The sequence below is a fragment of the Prionailurus bengalensis genome, chromosome B1 (assembly GCF_016509475.1).
Source record: "Prionailurus bengalensis isolate Pbe53 chromosome B1, Fcat_Pben_1.1_paternal_pri, whole genome shotgun sequence".
Taxonomy (NCBI): domain Eukaryota; kingdom Metazoa; phylum Chordata; class Mammalia; order Carnivora; family Felidae; genus Prionailurus; species Prionailurus bengalensis.
In genome coordinates this window covers 110556267-110572451 of record NC_057344.1, presented here as the reverse complement: position 1 = coordinate 110572451, position 16185 = coordinate 110556267, and the positions used below count along the sequence as shown (strand labels likewise).

General features: G+C 38.8%; 1 protein-coding gene across 21 annotated transcripts in view; it reads right to left on the bottom strand.

Moving 5' to 3' along the window:
• Nucleotides 1-6356: 6356 nt before the first annotated feature.
• Nucleotides 6357-16185, bottom strand: part of CAMK2D (calcium/calmodulin dependent protein kinase II delta) — a 316290-nt gene continuing 306461 nt past the window's right edge. For 15 of the 21 annotated variants that reach the window (XM_043569767.1, XM_043569848.1, XM_043569789.1 and 12 more), the window contains 4 exons: nt 13230-13324; nt 11019-11247; nt 9486-9581; nt 6357-8323 (listed from right to left, as the gene is read on the bottom strand). In XM_043569767.1, the coding sequence (XP_043425702.1) occupies nt 9515-9581; nt 11019-11247; nt 13230-13324 (391 nt within the window). In that variant the 3' untranslated portion in view covers nt 6357-8323; nt 9486-9514. Of the gene's footprint in view, nt 8324-9485; nt 9582-11014; nt 11248-13229; nt 13325-16185 lie in introns of those variants that run through there. The other 6 variants (XM_043569809.1, XM_043569879.1, XM_043569894.1 and 3 more) reach the window with 2 other exon arrangements.

Sequence of the window (16185 nt, the reverse complement as noted above, 5' to 3'; positions counted from 1 at the left end):
TTTGTTTTATTTTCTTTCCCAGTCACCATTTCTTTATTTTTTTTTCAATGTTTTATTTATTTTAAAGAGAGAGACAGAGTGTGAGTGGGGAAGGGGCAGAGAGAGAAGGAGACACAGAATCTAAATCAGCTCCAGGCTATTTTTTTTTTTTTTTTGTAATGAACTGAAAGAGGGGAATGCATGTGTGTGAACTCATTTGTTACTTTAAAGTCATCTTCTTCGCGGTGCCTGGGTGGCTCAGTCAATTAAGCATCCGACACTTGATTTTGGCCCAGGTCATGGTCCCAGAGTCATGGGATCGAGCCCTGTGTTGGGCTCCACACTGAACATGGAGCCTGCTTAAAGTGCTCTCTCTCTCACTGTCTCTCTCTCCCTATGCCCCTCTCCCATGCTCGTGCACTTTCTCTTTCACTAAAATTAAAAACAACAACAACAACAACAACAACAAAATGTCATCCTCTTAGCCATGCCCTAGAAGAAGTTCCTTCCTCACAGTTTAAACAATAGAGAATCGAGTTCTTTTGCTTGGGGTGAAAGGGCTATCATGAAAATATTAAAAAAGCAAATATGAGAGGAAGTTTAATTCTGAGAGTTAAGACTTTTCTTAAAAAAGACTGGTGATTAACCAACCTCATCTTCAGTAGGAGATGTCTCTGAGTCACCTATATTTGTAACAATAATACAAAAAGGAGCCTCGTACACATAAAACCACTTAATCACAAATCAGTTAGCTAAACACTTCCTCCCACACAGCAGCAAATTGTTGCTTCAGACCATGAGGGAACAGGTTATATAGACGAATTGCTTGTTCTTTTGTTCACTTTGCCAGGCAGTATCAAGTGGGTGGATGGTGAATAAGATCGTTGATGTTTACTTAGTTGTAACAGTCTCCCCCATTTTCCTAACTTTATTTAAAGTAATAAAAAAAGAAAAGCAGAACTGAAGAAGATTAACCAGTAAATGTGGTTTTGGGCACCAAGTAGTCTTCACTTTTTTTTTTTAATTTTTAAAATTCTATTTCGGGGTGCCTGGGTGGCTCTGTCGGTTGGGCGTCCCTTCGGCTCAGGTCATGATCTCGCAGTCTGTGAGTTCAAGCCCCACGTCAGGCTCTGCGCTGACAGCTCAGAGCCTGGAGCCTACTTCAGATGCTGTCTCCCTCTCTCTCTAGCCCTCCCCCACTCACACACTGTCTTTCTCTCTCTCTCAAAAATAAAATAAAAATGTAAAAAATAAATAAAATTCTATTTAAATCCAAGTGATTCATCACTTACATATAACACCCAGTGCTCCTCCCAGCAAGTGCCCTCCCTCCTTAATGCTCATCATCCATTTAGCCCATCCCCCCACCCAAACACCCTGCTTGTTCTATGTATTTAAAAGTCTCTTATGGTTTGCTTCCCTCTCTCTTTTCATCTTATTTTCATTTTTTTTTTTAATTATTGAATTTCAGGCAGGGCAAGGAGGGTATCTGGAAGAGGCAGGATGTAATTGTGGTTTAATGGGTCCTTCTTGGGACCAGAGTTCCTGGAAGAAATTCAATTGGAGTGAAATGATTAAACTTTCCTAGTCCCCAAGACTTATGTGCTGAAAGCACTCTCCAGCACTGAACCGACTGGGCAAATCAGGAACACACAACACAAGTAAATGTACCAGTGGGTGAGATGTAGAGTTTGGAGACTATGCTTTATTTTCTCATATATTTCCATCCCTCTCAGGACATGCACAAAATAGCAGTTTTATAAGGGACAGTAAAAACAAATTTATACCTACTATACCGGACAATGTTGGTTCCCAAAATCTTTTGTTAAAAAAAAAATGGGCAACGCAAACTGGTCTCTATCCACATATCCATCCTTCCGTGACCACCCATAAAGAAAGGTGGCCCACTCGTAGCTCCAGTTTTAGTCCTTAAATCAGGCTAAGCTGAATAAGTTATGGCAGTTGGGCCAGTTCTGGACCAACTGGGCTACTAGGAAATGTGTCTTTGCTGGGGGGGTGGGGAATGGAAGAGAGAGGGTATGATCCCTTCCATTGGATGTTCTCCTGTCTGGATATGACACTACGAACCAAGTCCTGCATTTTGGGACCATTAGGTCTCTTCACCTGGAGTACAAAGTTTATGCTCTAGAAAGGGCAAGATAAAAAAAATGGGTAGAACCTGGTTCTTTTTTTATGTTGTTGATCACTGGAGCTAACAACACTGGATCTCACTCATCTATCTTTTTTTCTGTAAAATAATGTATTTTCTTATTATTTAAGATGTTTGAAATTAAGTTTTCTGTTCTTTGTGCCTAAAAATTTCCAAATTTGTGCACAGATGCTAAAAATTCCAGTTTTTTTTCCCCCAAGTAATTATGTAGGCAATTTACAACCTCTAGGATTTCACTGAGGCAACTTTTAAATGGGCTGGGAGCTTCAGCTTTTCTAACTGTAAAAAAAGAGGGCAGTTCATTAATTTTTTTTTGTTCAACTACATGTACTTATCAAGCAGCTTAATAAAGGCCACTCTAAGGACTTGGATTTTTACTCTGAGTGATAAGGGAAATTATTGGATGGTTTTGTGCACAGAAGTGACATGTTTTGGCTTATAATAAGCTCATCCTAGCTGATTCATTAAGAGTAAAGAGAAGAGAGAAAAGAATAGAAGCTGAGAGACCAGTGAGGGGGATAGTCCGGTACTATAGAGAATATGATGGTGATTTGGCCCAGAGACGTGGCAGAAGGCATTGTGAGAAGAGGTCACACTCTGGTTCTATTTTGGAGGTAAAAGTGAAAGAATTTCAAATAGAAAAGAATTAGAAAAGACACCAGGATGTCTGGCCTGATCAAAGGAAGAATTGTGTTGGCAATTACTTGAGATCTGGAAAGTACTGAGGGAAGCAGGTTTCGGTATACTCTCAAGAGCTCAGTTTTGGACATTTTACTTTGAGATGCCTGTTGGATCTACACTGTAGATTTCAAATAGGCAGCTGGATCTCGATGTTTAGAATTTAGGGCAGTTATCCAGGCTGGACACATATACTTGAGAATCAATATAATCTAAAGCCATTGAAATCGCATGTTAATTATCCTGGGAGTATGTGAAGACCTAAAAAAAAAATTCCAAAATTAAAAGTCAAGTTGATGAAAAGACAGAAGTTAGAGATTGGATAGGGGCATCTAGGATGATAGGAAGAAAATCAGCCAAGTGTATTGTCCAAAAGACAAGAGAAATATATTTCAAGATGGAGAGGGTAGACGATTTGACAGATCAAGTAAAAGGAGAACTGAGAGTCGATCCCTGGAATTAACAGGGTGGCCACAGAAGACTAGGAAAAACTTGCGAGGCAATAAAGGCAACTGGAGTGGGTTCAGGAGGAATGGGAGGGAGAAACTGCAAATGGCAAGTTGGGACAGCCCTTTCATGGAGTCTGTCTACTAAGGGAAGAAGTAGGCATCGGTGGGGACAGCTAGCAGGGAGGAAATGCTTTATAATGATGAAGTGGGGAGAGTTGCTAGAGAGACATCTATGAGTAGGTGTGGGGGGGGATGGGTGTTTGGCAGGTGCCTAAACTCCTTATTCTCACCACTGGAGACAAGGCAGGGTGTGCAGAAAGAGCTGCTGAGACAGCTTCATTTCTTGCGGTGAAATGGAAGCAGGGTCCTCCACTGAGTGACGATGGGGAAGGAAGAGTTGGAAGTGGAAGATGGTAAGGAAAGTCTGACCTCACTCGTGGAAGAGTGGGAGAAAATGGACTAGGTAGGGAAATACAATTCCTGGGCAGCCACGAGGATCTGTGAGGGGTGTGAATGGCTATGATTGTAGAGCAGGACTTGTCAGCAGTGTTGGATACTTTCCTTCAGTCACATTCAGCAGCCAGAGCATGAGCATGGCTCACACAGACAGATGGATGTTAACTGGTTGTGGGTTTCCAGGTGAGTGAGAACGGAGGAAGGAGCAAGGGAGTTTGTAAATTCAGACTACATTATGTGTTAGTGGCTGAGTCAGGCCCTTTGGCCTTAGGGTAAATTGCCACCCCTGCATCCCAAAGCAGTTTCTGAATATCTAGTTATAGACAGAACATTGCTAGGATTTATATAAATAGTTCACACCTATCCTGTGCTGCCTATATAAACCTGGCAATAAAAATTACCTGACAGTTCTTGGCCATTCAAGACTTTGAGAATGGGGTAAATTATCTTCCATGAAAAGAGCCCGCGTTCTTCCTTTAATATCTCAAATAGTACCTCAGAAAAAAATTTGTGCTTTGGATTTATTTTTGTGGATCTCCATTTTCTTGTTTAAAATGAAGTCTAAATAATTCTGGGTACTTTAGCTGGAGAGACCTACTAGGAAGACAGCTGCCTAAGGAGTATGGTTCAGGGATACGAGGAGCACCCCCTCTGTAAACCCAGCAGGCAGCCCATGCCTGCTTGCTGAAGCCTGAGGTGTCAGTACAAGTGCAGACTTTAAAAAGGGGTTAAAACTCCAGTGTCTGCAGGAGCTGGCAGCAGACAGGAGTGGAGCATTTGTGGGCGGGGATAGGCTAAACACTTGGTCTCCTCTAAAAGAGGCTTCGGCTTTTCTGTCACCACAAGTGAACACAGGATGCAAAATCTTACAAGTTTTCAAATTAACCCAGAAATCATGACTTTGATATGAAACCTCCAATTTTAAAATGTTGGCAACATTTTTTTTTTCCTCAAAAAGCTAAAAACCTTTTTTATGGGCAAACCAGAAGAGTTTGACTTGTAAAGCAGTAAAAGCCTCTAAAACTGTAAATCCTTCTGGGGTAAGACTGAATTTCATCGATGTTTCCTACTGGAATCTATGGGAGAACATTTCAGCCTACTTCTGAGATTGGTTTTGTTTGGGAAAAGTAGGAATACTCTGAATGCTTCACGCCGCTGTCTCAGCCAAGGTGGCTTATCCCTGCTTATTGCTCACATCATGGATACATGGTCTAGTATACTGATGTTTATTATAACCTTTTTATATATTCTCACTTCTTAAAATCTGACAAAAGATTCCATGAAAACAGTGAAGGAATTCTAGATATCAGTAGAATTTTATTTAATGAAATCAAATGTCGTGCCATCTACGTTTACCCCTACCTTATATATGATTATTTCTACAAGGATTCAGACTCTCAGTTACTTAAGATTAAGATTCCTTGAGAGTTTTCCTAGAATAAACTTATTTGCTTCATTTTCCCTGCTTTTGGCTAGATGACTACCTTATTCAGTGTCTCTCATCTTCCTGCTGAGATTCGATATGAATATATCCTTAGCAATATTCGTAAACCAGCATTAAGACAGCAGCCCATAAAATAAGAGTGTTATACTCCCCTGAGTAAGGAATGGGGACAATGTGAGTATTAATATCAGCAACCGTAATAGTTATAGCTGCTACCATTTAATTATTACTCTGGTACTTCGTACTCATCTCTAGTCCTCCTAATACCCCTATTAGATTGGCATGATTGTCCTCATTTTACAAATATAAGCTCAGAGGGAAGAGTTAGCATGCTCAGAGTACCAAAGACAATAGTGACAGAGGTAAGCATTATACCCAAGATTGTCTGGTTGACTGCATCTTGAGGTTCCCATTTACAATTTGGCCACAGTTCAAAACTATTAATGGCTTCTCCCTTGTTGGCCCTCTTTGAGTTTAGAGATAAAAAAATGAATATACAGCTCTTGCCTATAGAGATATTATGCTCCACAGTGAAGACACAAAGATGTATCTTCGAAACCATGTGGCTGGCGGGAGGCAGACCCAAACTACAGCTGGTACTGAGAGAACGAGCAAGCTTAGAGTGTGGTCGAGGAAAGTTCAGTCAGGTGGGTGATACTCTAAACTGAATGTTTAGGAATAAGAATTAGGTTGAAGAAATAGGGGAAGAATGTTCTAGGTGAAATACAGCATAAATAGATGTGTGATGTTTGTGGTCAATTGAAAGGTGGTATACTCGCATACATGTAAGCAGGAGATGAGGTGCTTACTGTAGACTGGAAGCGACATTGAAATGGTATACAGTTAGAGTTGGCTTAAAAAAGGAACATCCTAGCAGCCAAGTGAAGGATGGAACAGAAGACACACTTAGAAATTTCAGGATTCTTGTTTTTAACTACTTTGTTCTCAGAAAAATTTTCCTAGGAGAGACTTACTTTGGACATATATACTAAATTAACTTGCCATTATTACCAAGTGCATTGTTAAAAGGAAGCACAGTTCAAAAATTTCATCTTTGCATCAAAGGTAAATTGTTATGAATTAATGAGACCACGGTAGGACACACGGCCGCTGGCACTGGCCAGCATCGTGGATGCATCAATACGGTACCTCTTCTTAAGAAATAAAGATGGAAACATTGTCAGCAGAAATCACAAATTTATTAACTCTTAAATATATCAATCAGTCATTTACCATTATGGCAAGAAATATATACAGTGTCCCATGGTAAACTGCAGTGTTTCAAAATGATAGAAGATAATAAATGTGTAATTCAGTTGTGGTGGAGAGAACAAATCACAATTTCCTCACATCTTAGTGCGGAAGACAAACTTGATCTATGGTAATACTTCAACACCACATGCTAAGTTAGAAGTGTAAAAAAAAAACCACTATACCTATTATTTTTAAAATACATGTATGCCACGTATAGCCGCTTCACAAAAAGGTAGAAGAAATCAAAAAGGGAAAAACGAGGCCATTACTTTTCACAGATCTCATTGGCAGGTTAACATGGCTCAATACATTTACTGTATATATTTATTTTAAATATATATTTTTAAATCGTGTAATTATCAGAAAAGCTTCAATCCATCTACCATACATCCACTAGCAACAATATCTAAAGTGATTAGTAATCAACACAGAAAGGTGAAATGAGAGAAAGAGGGAGGGTTGTTTTTTGTTTAGTTTTTTGCTTCTGCTTTAAAAATAGGCTTCGGAAGATTGTGAATTACTATTGTTAAAATAATGCTGATGAAGATACCATGCACTAGAAAGCATTTCAGGGAAGAGAAACTGCCTCACAGGAGTTGAGAAAACAAAGGAGAAATGAGAAGCACAAAGAAAATCCAGGCATTTCCCTTTTCTTTTTAAACTGGAAAATCCTAACTCCTCACAGGAAGATAATGTCACTGACACAAGAGAGAAGCTAAGAAAGCACACGCCACAAAGATCAAGTTCTAAACACTTAGGAGAATGGAAATCACTTGCAGACCTCTCTGACTTTAGAAAACTAGCCAGTGGTGAAGCAGGAGGGGCCCAGTCCACAAGGCAGAACTAAGTGCCTTTGCACAAAACCCTGATCCACTACAACTTGGTTTTGTCCTTGCAAGTCCCCTAATTAGTAAGACACCTCTCAGGTAAACTAGGAACTCCGTGCTTTTACCTAAGTTTAAATAATTCTAATACCACCAACATAGGCTGTAGTTTGGACACAGGGATTCTAAGCAGAATTAAGAACGTTTAAAATCTTGACGTTTTCAGGGTCCTAAAGATGATAGGAGTGCTAGTTTAGTTACCGCCATTATGCAAATTTCACTTTCCTTTCTGTCTAGTAGTGTGTGAGAAAAGACAGAAGAGGATGGAGAAAAAGGAAGCAAACAGCAAAAAGTGAGATCAAATGGAGAAAACAGAGCACATAGGTGAGAAAGGAACAGGAAATACAACAAATTCACAACTGTGAGTATATCCTAAAGTGATCACACGTAAATTATGTGAATTTTTCCAGTTTACGATTTGAGCAAAAACAGCATGACTTTATCTCGCTTCCACATTCTTGAGTGATTTTGTTCACATATCAACCTACTTTAATTGTTAAAGAGCAACAAAGCTTTCAACCAGGATCCCAGGATCACACTAGGAAACTGAAAGTGTTTTTTTTGTTTGTTTGTTTTTTTTTGCTTTTTTTTTGCTTTTTGTTAAACAAACAAGCCAAAACTGATTAACAGCAAAGAGTTTTAAAAATTTACGTTTCTCTTACAAACTGTCATTCAGCGAACAATAATTTTGAAGTCAGTTAAATCTTGGCATAAACAGAAACTTGATGAATAGGTTGTATTTGGAACATTGTGGAATTTTTTTTGACCTCCCTCTATTGTTTGCCAACAGTAATTTAAGTTTGCATGGAACATCCCCCTAGTTGAAGTGTAAACAATGTGTGGGAAGGAATATATGACAAGATGATGTATCACATATGCATTACATGTAGGACCTTCACAACTTCATGCACTCAGAAACATGCATGAAGAGGAGGAGAGGACGGCCCAGGGTTCCCATCCAGGTGCCTTGAGAACAAGAGAATGCAGAAGTGGCACTGTTGACATTTAGCTGAAAGAAAGTGGGGGAGGGGGGAGGGAGAAATAAGTTACACCGTTTTACAAAACATTGCCAAATTGTTTTGCCAAAGATGTGACTAGGGTACAATTTTATACCTTAGCTAAATTAATTGAAAATACAATGTATGAGATCTTTGCTTGCAAAAGATGAAATACACGATGTTAAGCAGAAACAAAATTAAAATAGATAACAACAGCATTAATTTTCTCTCAACTTTGTCCACACAGAGCTAAGCTGAAAAGAGAAACAGGAACCCAGGCTTCAATCACATTATTGAATATAAATATGCATTGTAAGCATTCATGTTTTGTTAAAATGAAGTTTAAGTTCATCCTTAGCTTTTGTCATCATTCTTAGGCTCCTTGGAAAGTTAAACCTAGAAGTCAATTTAACAAGGAATATAGCCTCAAAAGTAGATGAAACATAATGATTTAATTGGAGGTTTTTTTTTTTTTTTTAATCCAACTGCTGGAGCACTATTTGTTAAAAGCTCTGATAAGGTTCAGTGCTTTGAGTGGAGAAAATATTCACAACATTACCACACATATCTGGATCCTAATCCAAGTTAAGAAATAAATCTTAAAAAACAACACAGGCATGAATTTAATTACAGTCAACTTTCAATTATCCTCTGGAATTACCTACTATGTGAGTTTTAAATTTCAGCTTGACTTCCTCTTGTGGCCTGTGCTCATGGTCAAATACTATTATACTCAGTCAGGCACAGCAAATTAATTTATAAATTAACCTTAGTCAAGTGCTTAACAGGAATTACCACCTCTAGAAAAATGGACACCAAAAAATCCTACAGCTTGTTATAAATTAGGTCTGGATAATTGAGAGTTGTGAGAATTGACCCAGACATAATGGACTTTTAAGGCGAGAACTCCAGGATATTCTAAAATGCCAACATCCATATGCTAAGGCTCTTCTCAGAGCTTATTACCTTTAAAACAAGGGTTATGCTACAAAATGAGGCCAAACATTAGACTCAAGAGCTCATGCAAAAGTGCTATAAATTTCCAAAGACCTTTAATATTTTCCATTGAATACAATGCAAAAGAAAATATTCTTAAAGGGAAGAAAAACAGCCATGCAGCTTTTTAGTCATTAGCTCCATTCACAAAGTATCCCGGAGCAGGATGTTACTTACAAGACCCATATGTGAATGGTTTTCAGGCCTTAGATGTTTTGCCACAAAGAGGTGCTTCCTGAGAAGTTTTCTTTCCCATTTGGAATACAGGATGGCCTATTAAGAGAAGCCCCATTTAAGCCATTTGGCGTAAAATGAAGTTTTCTTAAATAGGCTCTATCCCATAAACACTTGAGGGAATTGTAGAAAAACCTTACCCTCTAGTACTGTATGATTGTAATCCCTTCCATATTAACTGTCAATTAGTGCTGTACCTCTTTGGGGTAAAAAACACACAAGCATGGGTATCTTCATTATTATATTCCTCTTGTCATTCTCTTCATTACATAGCTATCTATTTTTCCTTCGTCTACTTTTTATAAATCCAACAGTGATAAGTAATTATTAAGGCTATAGAGAAGGTCTTTGAAAACCCCTGTGGTACATTAAACTGAGAAATTTTGATAGATTCTCTGGAGTTGAATGGCTGTTTGTATAAACTTGACTCCCCATCCTACTCCCTTCTGAATATTAACAGGTGATCCTGGTGAGACAATTTGGAATGAGACCAACATTAGGTCAAACTTCTGAGTCTAAACTCTCCTTGTTTTCATCTCATCCCTTCACTGACAAAACCTTATTTCTCATTAATATTCCCCTTTACTCCAGTTGGAGCCAGCCTTCCTTATCCATAATCCTCTACCATACAAAGCTAACATCCTGACATTGTCCTTTCCTTATGATATTCCTGGACTATCTTCCATTTGCTCTATGTCTCCAAATTCCACTTGGAATTTGGACAAGGTCTTAAATGATATATTCTGTGCACGATATACTTCTAAACTACTGTGAACAGTTTGTTACATTGGTCATTCATTCCATTCTACTCTGAAGTTGATTGCAAACCTCGTAATTTTTCTTTGGTATCAATCATAAGTTGATTTCTAAACTAGAATATAAGTTCCTGGAAGACAATTATCTTTTACCTTGTATTTTATCTGGCATAAGTTAATCACCTAGGAGATGTGCAAGAAATAGTTGTCTAATTATTGATTGGAAGAGCAAACATAACATCTGAGGTAGAGTAGCATAGTGAGGAAGACACTGAAATATCTGTTCCTTGTATTTTGAATGCTGTGTTTATAAATTTCTTCTAATACCTGTTAACTGAGCCCAGTAGATCATGTATAAAGGTTCTGATATGATAATGGTCATTTTAGAAACGCCTCCTTATTTTTTCCTCCCACATCACCCTCCTCTGCCAATTGTCACAATGAAGTCACAAATAGTTTGCCGTATTACGTGATTTAAGAAAAAGAAACCAGCTTGCTGGGGTATCCTCCAGTTTCTATTATACGTGTGTTTCAACCCCCAAACAGCTGGTCTAGTTGATCTTTCTAGACAGTTATAATCTATTTCTCCTTAACCATTCCCACCGATGTAACTGACTTCCAGTGTTAAACAACACTATGTCATGTCATTAACAATGGAATAAGTAAAAAACACTGGCCATGGGTATATTAACAAAGAAGCTGACAGACTGGAAATATTTACTTGATGGGTACTGTTGGCGACCCAGAGCGATGAAAATGAACATTCTGCCACTTTCCATCCCGGCGGTGCCACACACGGGTTTCTTCTGACTGCATTGTCTTTGGCATCCCGCTGCCATCCATGTACTGTGTGAGCCTAATGTACGCTATGCAGGCAGCATCATCACCTACCAGGTGTACATGGGGGTTCAGGATAATAGTGTGGATTGGTTTATTGCTTTTGGACAAAGCTGAAAGAGAATAAAATGAAAACAAAACTTAGTTACTACATACAGAAAACCAAAACCAGTAACTTCGTCTGGGGCCAATGAATGCAATGCCATTCATTCATTCAACTACTAATTGTTTGAGTCCCTGGCACTGTGCAAAGGAAAAGAGAAAGGAAAAAAGAAAGAGCAAAAGTAGATAGTCATTATTTTCTTTGTTTACCTTCATAGAGAAGTTGTCACTCTGGAAACTCAGGGACACACAAAGCTGAAGGTGAAGAGGTGTATTTATTTATAATGGGAAGTGGTTAAAAACAAAAGCTATACTGGGGCACCTGGGCAGCTCAGTCGGTTTAGCCTCCGAGTTCGGCTCAGGTCATGATCTCACAGTTTGTGGGTGTGAGCCCCGCATCAGGCTCTGTGCTGACCGCTTGCTCAGAGCCTAGAGCCTGCTTCGAATTCTGTGTCTCCTTCTCTCTCTGCCCCTCCCCAGCTCACGCTTTGTCTCGCTGTTTCTCAAAAATAAATGTAAAAAAATAAAATAAAAACAAAAGCCATGATACAAATAGAGAGGTAGAGGGCCTGGCCCAGATGCATGGAGCAGTTGAGAGGATACCCTGTGGTCTTGTTCGTTTTGTTAGTTAATGAAATACATGGGACAAGGAAATATATCAAGTATCATGCTTAACTGACTGAGCCACCCAGATGCCCCTAAAATGCTTTTTATTTATTTTTGAGAGAAAGCGAGAGAGCAAGTGAGGGAGAAGAGAGAAAGGGAGACAGAGGATCTGAACTGGGCTCTGTGCTGACAACAGAGAGCACAATGCAGGGGCTTGAACTCATGAACCCTGAGATCATGACCTGAGCTGAAGTAGGACGCTTAACCAACTGAGCCACCCAGGTGCCCCTGATGTTATTCCTTTAGATCACTAAAACAGGTTAAACTGTTTTACCTGTTATGCAAACCTCTCTCCCATTTTCAGAAAAGATCTGAGTAAATTACTAAATGCTACAGTCACATAAAAAAGAATATCCCATTATGAAGAATATGTATTTATGGTAAGTAATGACATATAGTTTCTGTTGAAGTAAGTTAAACATTTAAGGGGTTAATTATTCTTTTATTAGTGATGAGATGGTGTCGATTGAGAACCAACTGGAAGAAACATTATGAGAGAATCAGGAAATTTACTGAAGCTTTGTTAAGGCCAATTTACCACATAATTCTTTCCTTGCAAATGCCTAGTGACTATGTAAAAAAAAAATCATTAAACATACTTTAAATTAAAAACCCATGCCACAGCAGACATTCCTGTCAATGCTTATAATTATTGGAAATGAATTTGATTATTCTAGTCCTTGCTACCCTTCCTCTTTAATTTGATGAATTCACTCTATGTATCATGCAAACAAAAGACAATTCCTAGTCTTCAGGTGTAAGGAAAAGAAAGATAAAAGGAATTTCTGGTTTACACTTTTTTTGATGATCTCAAGGATCTCAGGAGTTTCTTTTGCTACTATCTCTGAAATGTGGCTATTTCCTCTAAGACCAAATTCTTATAGTGAAAACTGAAATATTTATTTACCCGATCACTCATCTTCAGGTACATTTCACTTTGAAAATGAGCACTATGCTTGAAAGCACCCCTTTATGTCAAATATTCTGATATGCTATGGTGTCTTTTACTTTTTTGTACATAAACAATGTTTTATGAAAACTTATTTTTTTGGTAATTCATTTTGCAGCTTATATATACATTTGCTGGGACTTAGCTGGGGTACGTTCCATCAGCATTACCTTTTATACAAAATCAAAGAGTTTCTAAAACACCAAAACTTTTAAGCTTGTCATTTTTTTTTTCAGTTTCAAATACGAAAAGTGTTATGATGTAAAATACTGGACTAAGGTGAAAATTCTCATTATAGAATAGAGAAAAGCTATACATTTAAGAGAAATTCAAAGAGAAATTGGAAAAGGCATGTTATTAAATTTAGAATAAATGTACCATTTTCAAAGTAGAATCGGTGAAAGTCCATCCCTTCCACTAAATTACCCAAAGCTTCAGGTTCAAAAGCAGTAAGGCCCGGGTCACAGATTTTTCTGTAGGGGAAAAAAAAAAAACCATAATGAAAATAACCAATACATGGGTTAATATGTTTTGTTTATATAATATAATATACTTTGTTTCACACATATCCAATCTTATTTATCAACTCTTATTTTTCACTGGAAGGAAAGAGTCTTTAAAAAACATAAAAATATATTGGGGCGCCTGGGTGGCGCAGTCGGTTAAGCGTCCAACTTCAGCTCAGGTCCCAATCTCACGGTCCATGAGTTCGAGCCCTGCGTTGGGCTCTGGGCTGATGGCTCAGTGTCTCCCTCTCTCTGCCCCTCCCCCGTTCATGCTCTGTCTCTCTCTGTCCCAAAAATAAATAAATGTTGAAAAAAAAAAATTAAAAAACATAAAAAATATAAAATTTCTTTCACAGGCCTTGGCAAGGTGAGTTGAGGAGCAGATGCTATAAAAGCATTTTGCAGGGAACTCTGATAGGCGCAAGATAACACAGCAAGTTCCAGCAGATGATAACTAGACTTCTTTAGGAGTCTCCTTTTTAAAATTTCTGCTTTTTTACATTTCCAAGATGAATTCTCTAAGCTTTCTCCAGTTTTTCCTCTTATTTTTAATTTTTTAAATGTTTGTTTATTTTTGAGCATGAGAGAGTGCGCCTGAGCACAAGCAGGGGAGGGGCAGGGAGAGAGGGAGACACAGAATCCCAAGCAGGCTGCAGGCTCCGAGCTGTCGGCACAGAGCCCGAACTCACAAACTGTGAAATCATGACCTGAGCCAAAGTCATATGCTTAACCCACTGAGCCACCTAGGCGCCCCATGTTACTTTTATTTTTTTACACTTGATCTTAGCCAAAAGGCCGAGAAGTGATTTTACTCTTAAGTTGTCAGAGTCTAATACACTCTCCAAGTCCTACAAAATCAACATTGGCTCTGAAACTAAATAATTTTGGAACAACTTTTGACACCTTCTACATTCATTGATTTGAAAGCATATATCACATCCTGTACTTTCTGGAAAAGCTGTTTTTAAAGTTTATTTCACTTGGGGTGCCTGGCTGGCTCACTCGGTTAAGAGTCCCAACTTCGGCTTAGGTCGGCATCTCGCGGTTTGTGAGTTCGAGCCCCACATCGGGCTCTGTGCTGACAGCTCAGAGCCTGGAGCCTGCTTTGGTTTCTGTGTCTCCCTCTCTCTCTGCCCCTCCCCTGTTTGCGCTCTCTCTCAAAAATAAAAATAAAAAATAAATTAAAGTTTCTTTAACTTTTAAAATAAGATTGAGAGATTCGAACATACAGATTAGTTTTCTTTTTAATACTAGAAATGTAATTCAACAAAGAGATAGGACATTTTTAAATATTCAGAGAAAGCCAATGGCTTTCTTTGGAGAAATTTATTCCATGAAGAATTGTGAAACACCTATGTGGCAGATATTCTTTGAAACAATGATAACAATTAAGACTGGAATAGAAATAAATACAAAGTGCCTGAAAACCAGATTACTTACATATGGGACAGGAAAGACTTAGGAGAAAAAGTGAGCTGGGCTTTTAGGAATGTGTAGAAGTTTTCCAGGTGTGGGGAAGATGGTAGGCAGGAGGAGGGCAGCAAATACAATAGCTTAGTACTGAGAGAATAGAGAGTATGTTTAGGGAACAACTAGTCGCTTGATCTGGTGAGCACTGGGTCAGTGGGTATGTATATAAGTCCCATAAAGGGGGAAACAGTTCCTTGGGCCTGCGGTGATCAAGGCAGGCTTCTCAGAGAAGGTGACATAAAATCTGGATTTGAGGAAATAGTGCAAGTTTACAAAGTGATAAAAGGATTTGGGACTATTTATTTTGGGGGAAAAACATTTTAACTGTTCAACAGAAATACAAGTTGGCCAACATGTATTCAAAAGGCCAACTCACTATGGTTCTTTACAGTATTGTTCATAGTGCATGGAACCGATTTTTTAAAGAATGCTTTTAAAGTAGAAAATAGTTGGGGCGCCTGGTTGGCTCAGTTGGTTAAGCATCCGACTACAGCTCAGGCCATGATCTTCCAGTTTGTGAGTTTGAGCCCTGTGACGGTGCTGACAGCTCAGACCCTGCAGCCTGCTTTGGATTCTGTGTCTCCCTCTCTCTCTGCCCCCTCCCTCTCACACTCCATCTTTCTCTCTCTCAAAAACAAATAAACATTAAAAAAATGTTTTTTTTTTAAATTTTTTTTTCAACGTTTATTTATTTTTGGGACAGAGAGAGACAGAGCATGAACGGGGGAGGGGCAGAGAGAGAGGGAGACACAGAATCGGAAACAGGCTCCAGGCTCCGAGCCATCAGCCCAGAGCCTGACGCGGGGCTTGAACTCCTGGACCGCGAGATCGTGACCTGGCTGAAGTTGGACGCTTAACCGACTGCGCCACCCAGGCGCCCCCCAAAAAAATGTTTTTTTTAAAAGAAAATATTTTAAAAAATCAGTGAATATTTCTGTGGTTAAAAAAAAAAAAGCCTTAAAGGCAGGAGTGGCAGAGGGGAGGTAGTGAGGAGGGCTTTTACATTTTGTCTCAGACTTGCTGGTGGGCAGGTACTTTCAAGTTCAAAGTCAAATATATATAAGCTCTAAGGGGCGAAATGGGAATAGCCGTGTTGCTATGGTAACAGGAATTTATTCTGCCAGGGGCTATTAACTTCCTCTGCAAATATGACTTCTGGTTGTCAACATTGGTGAATCAAAAATTTTTACTACCTTATATTGGTGCTGAAATCATCTGAGAATCACCGTACTATGATGGATCTCTTTACCAACCACCAAAAAGAGTCAATATATCTGAAAACCTGTTAATCTGTTCTTTCTTTCTCTGTCCTCTGTATATATGCATTTATCACCTGTCATAGGCTTTGGATTAATAAA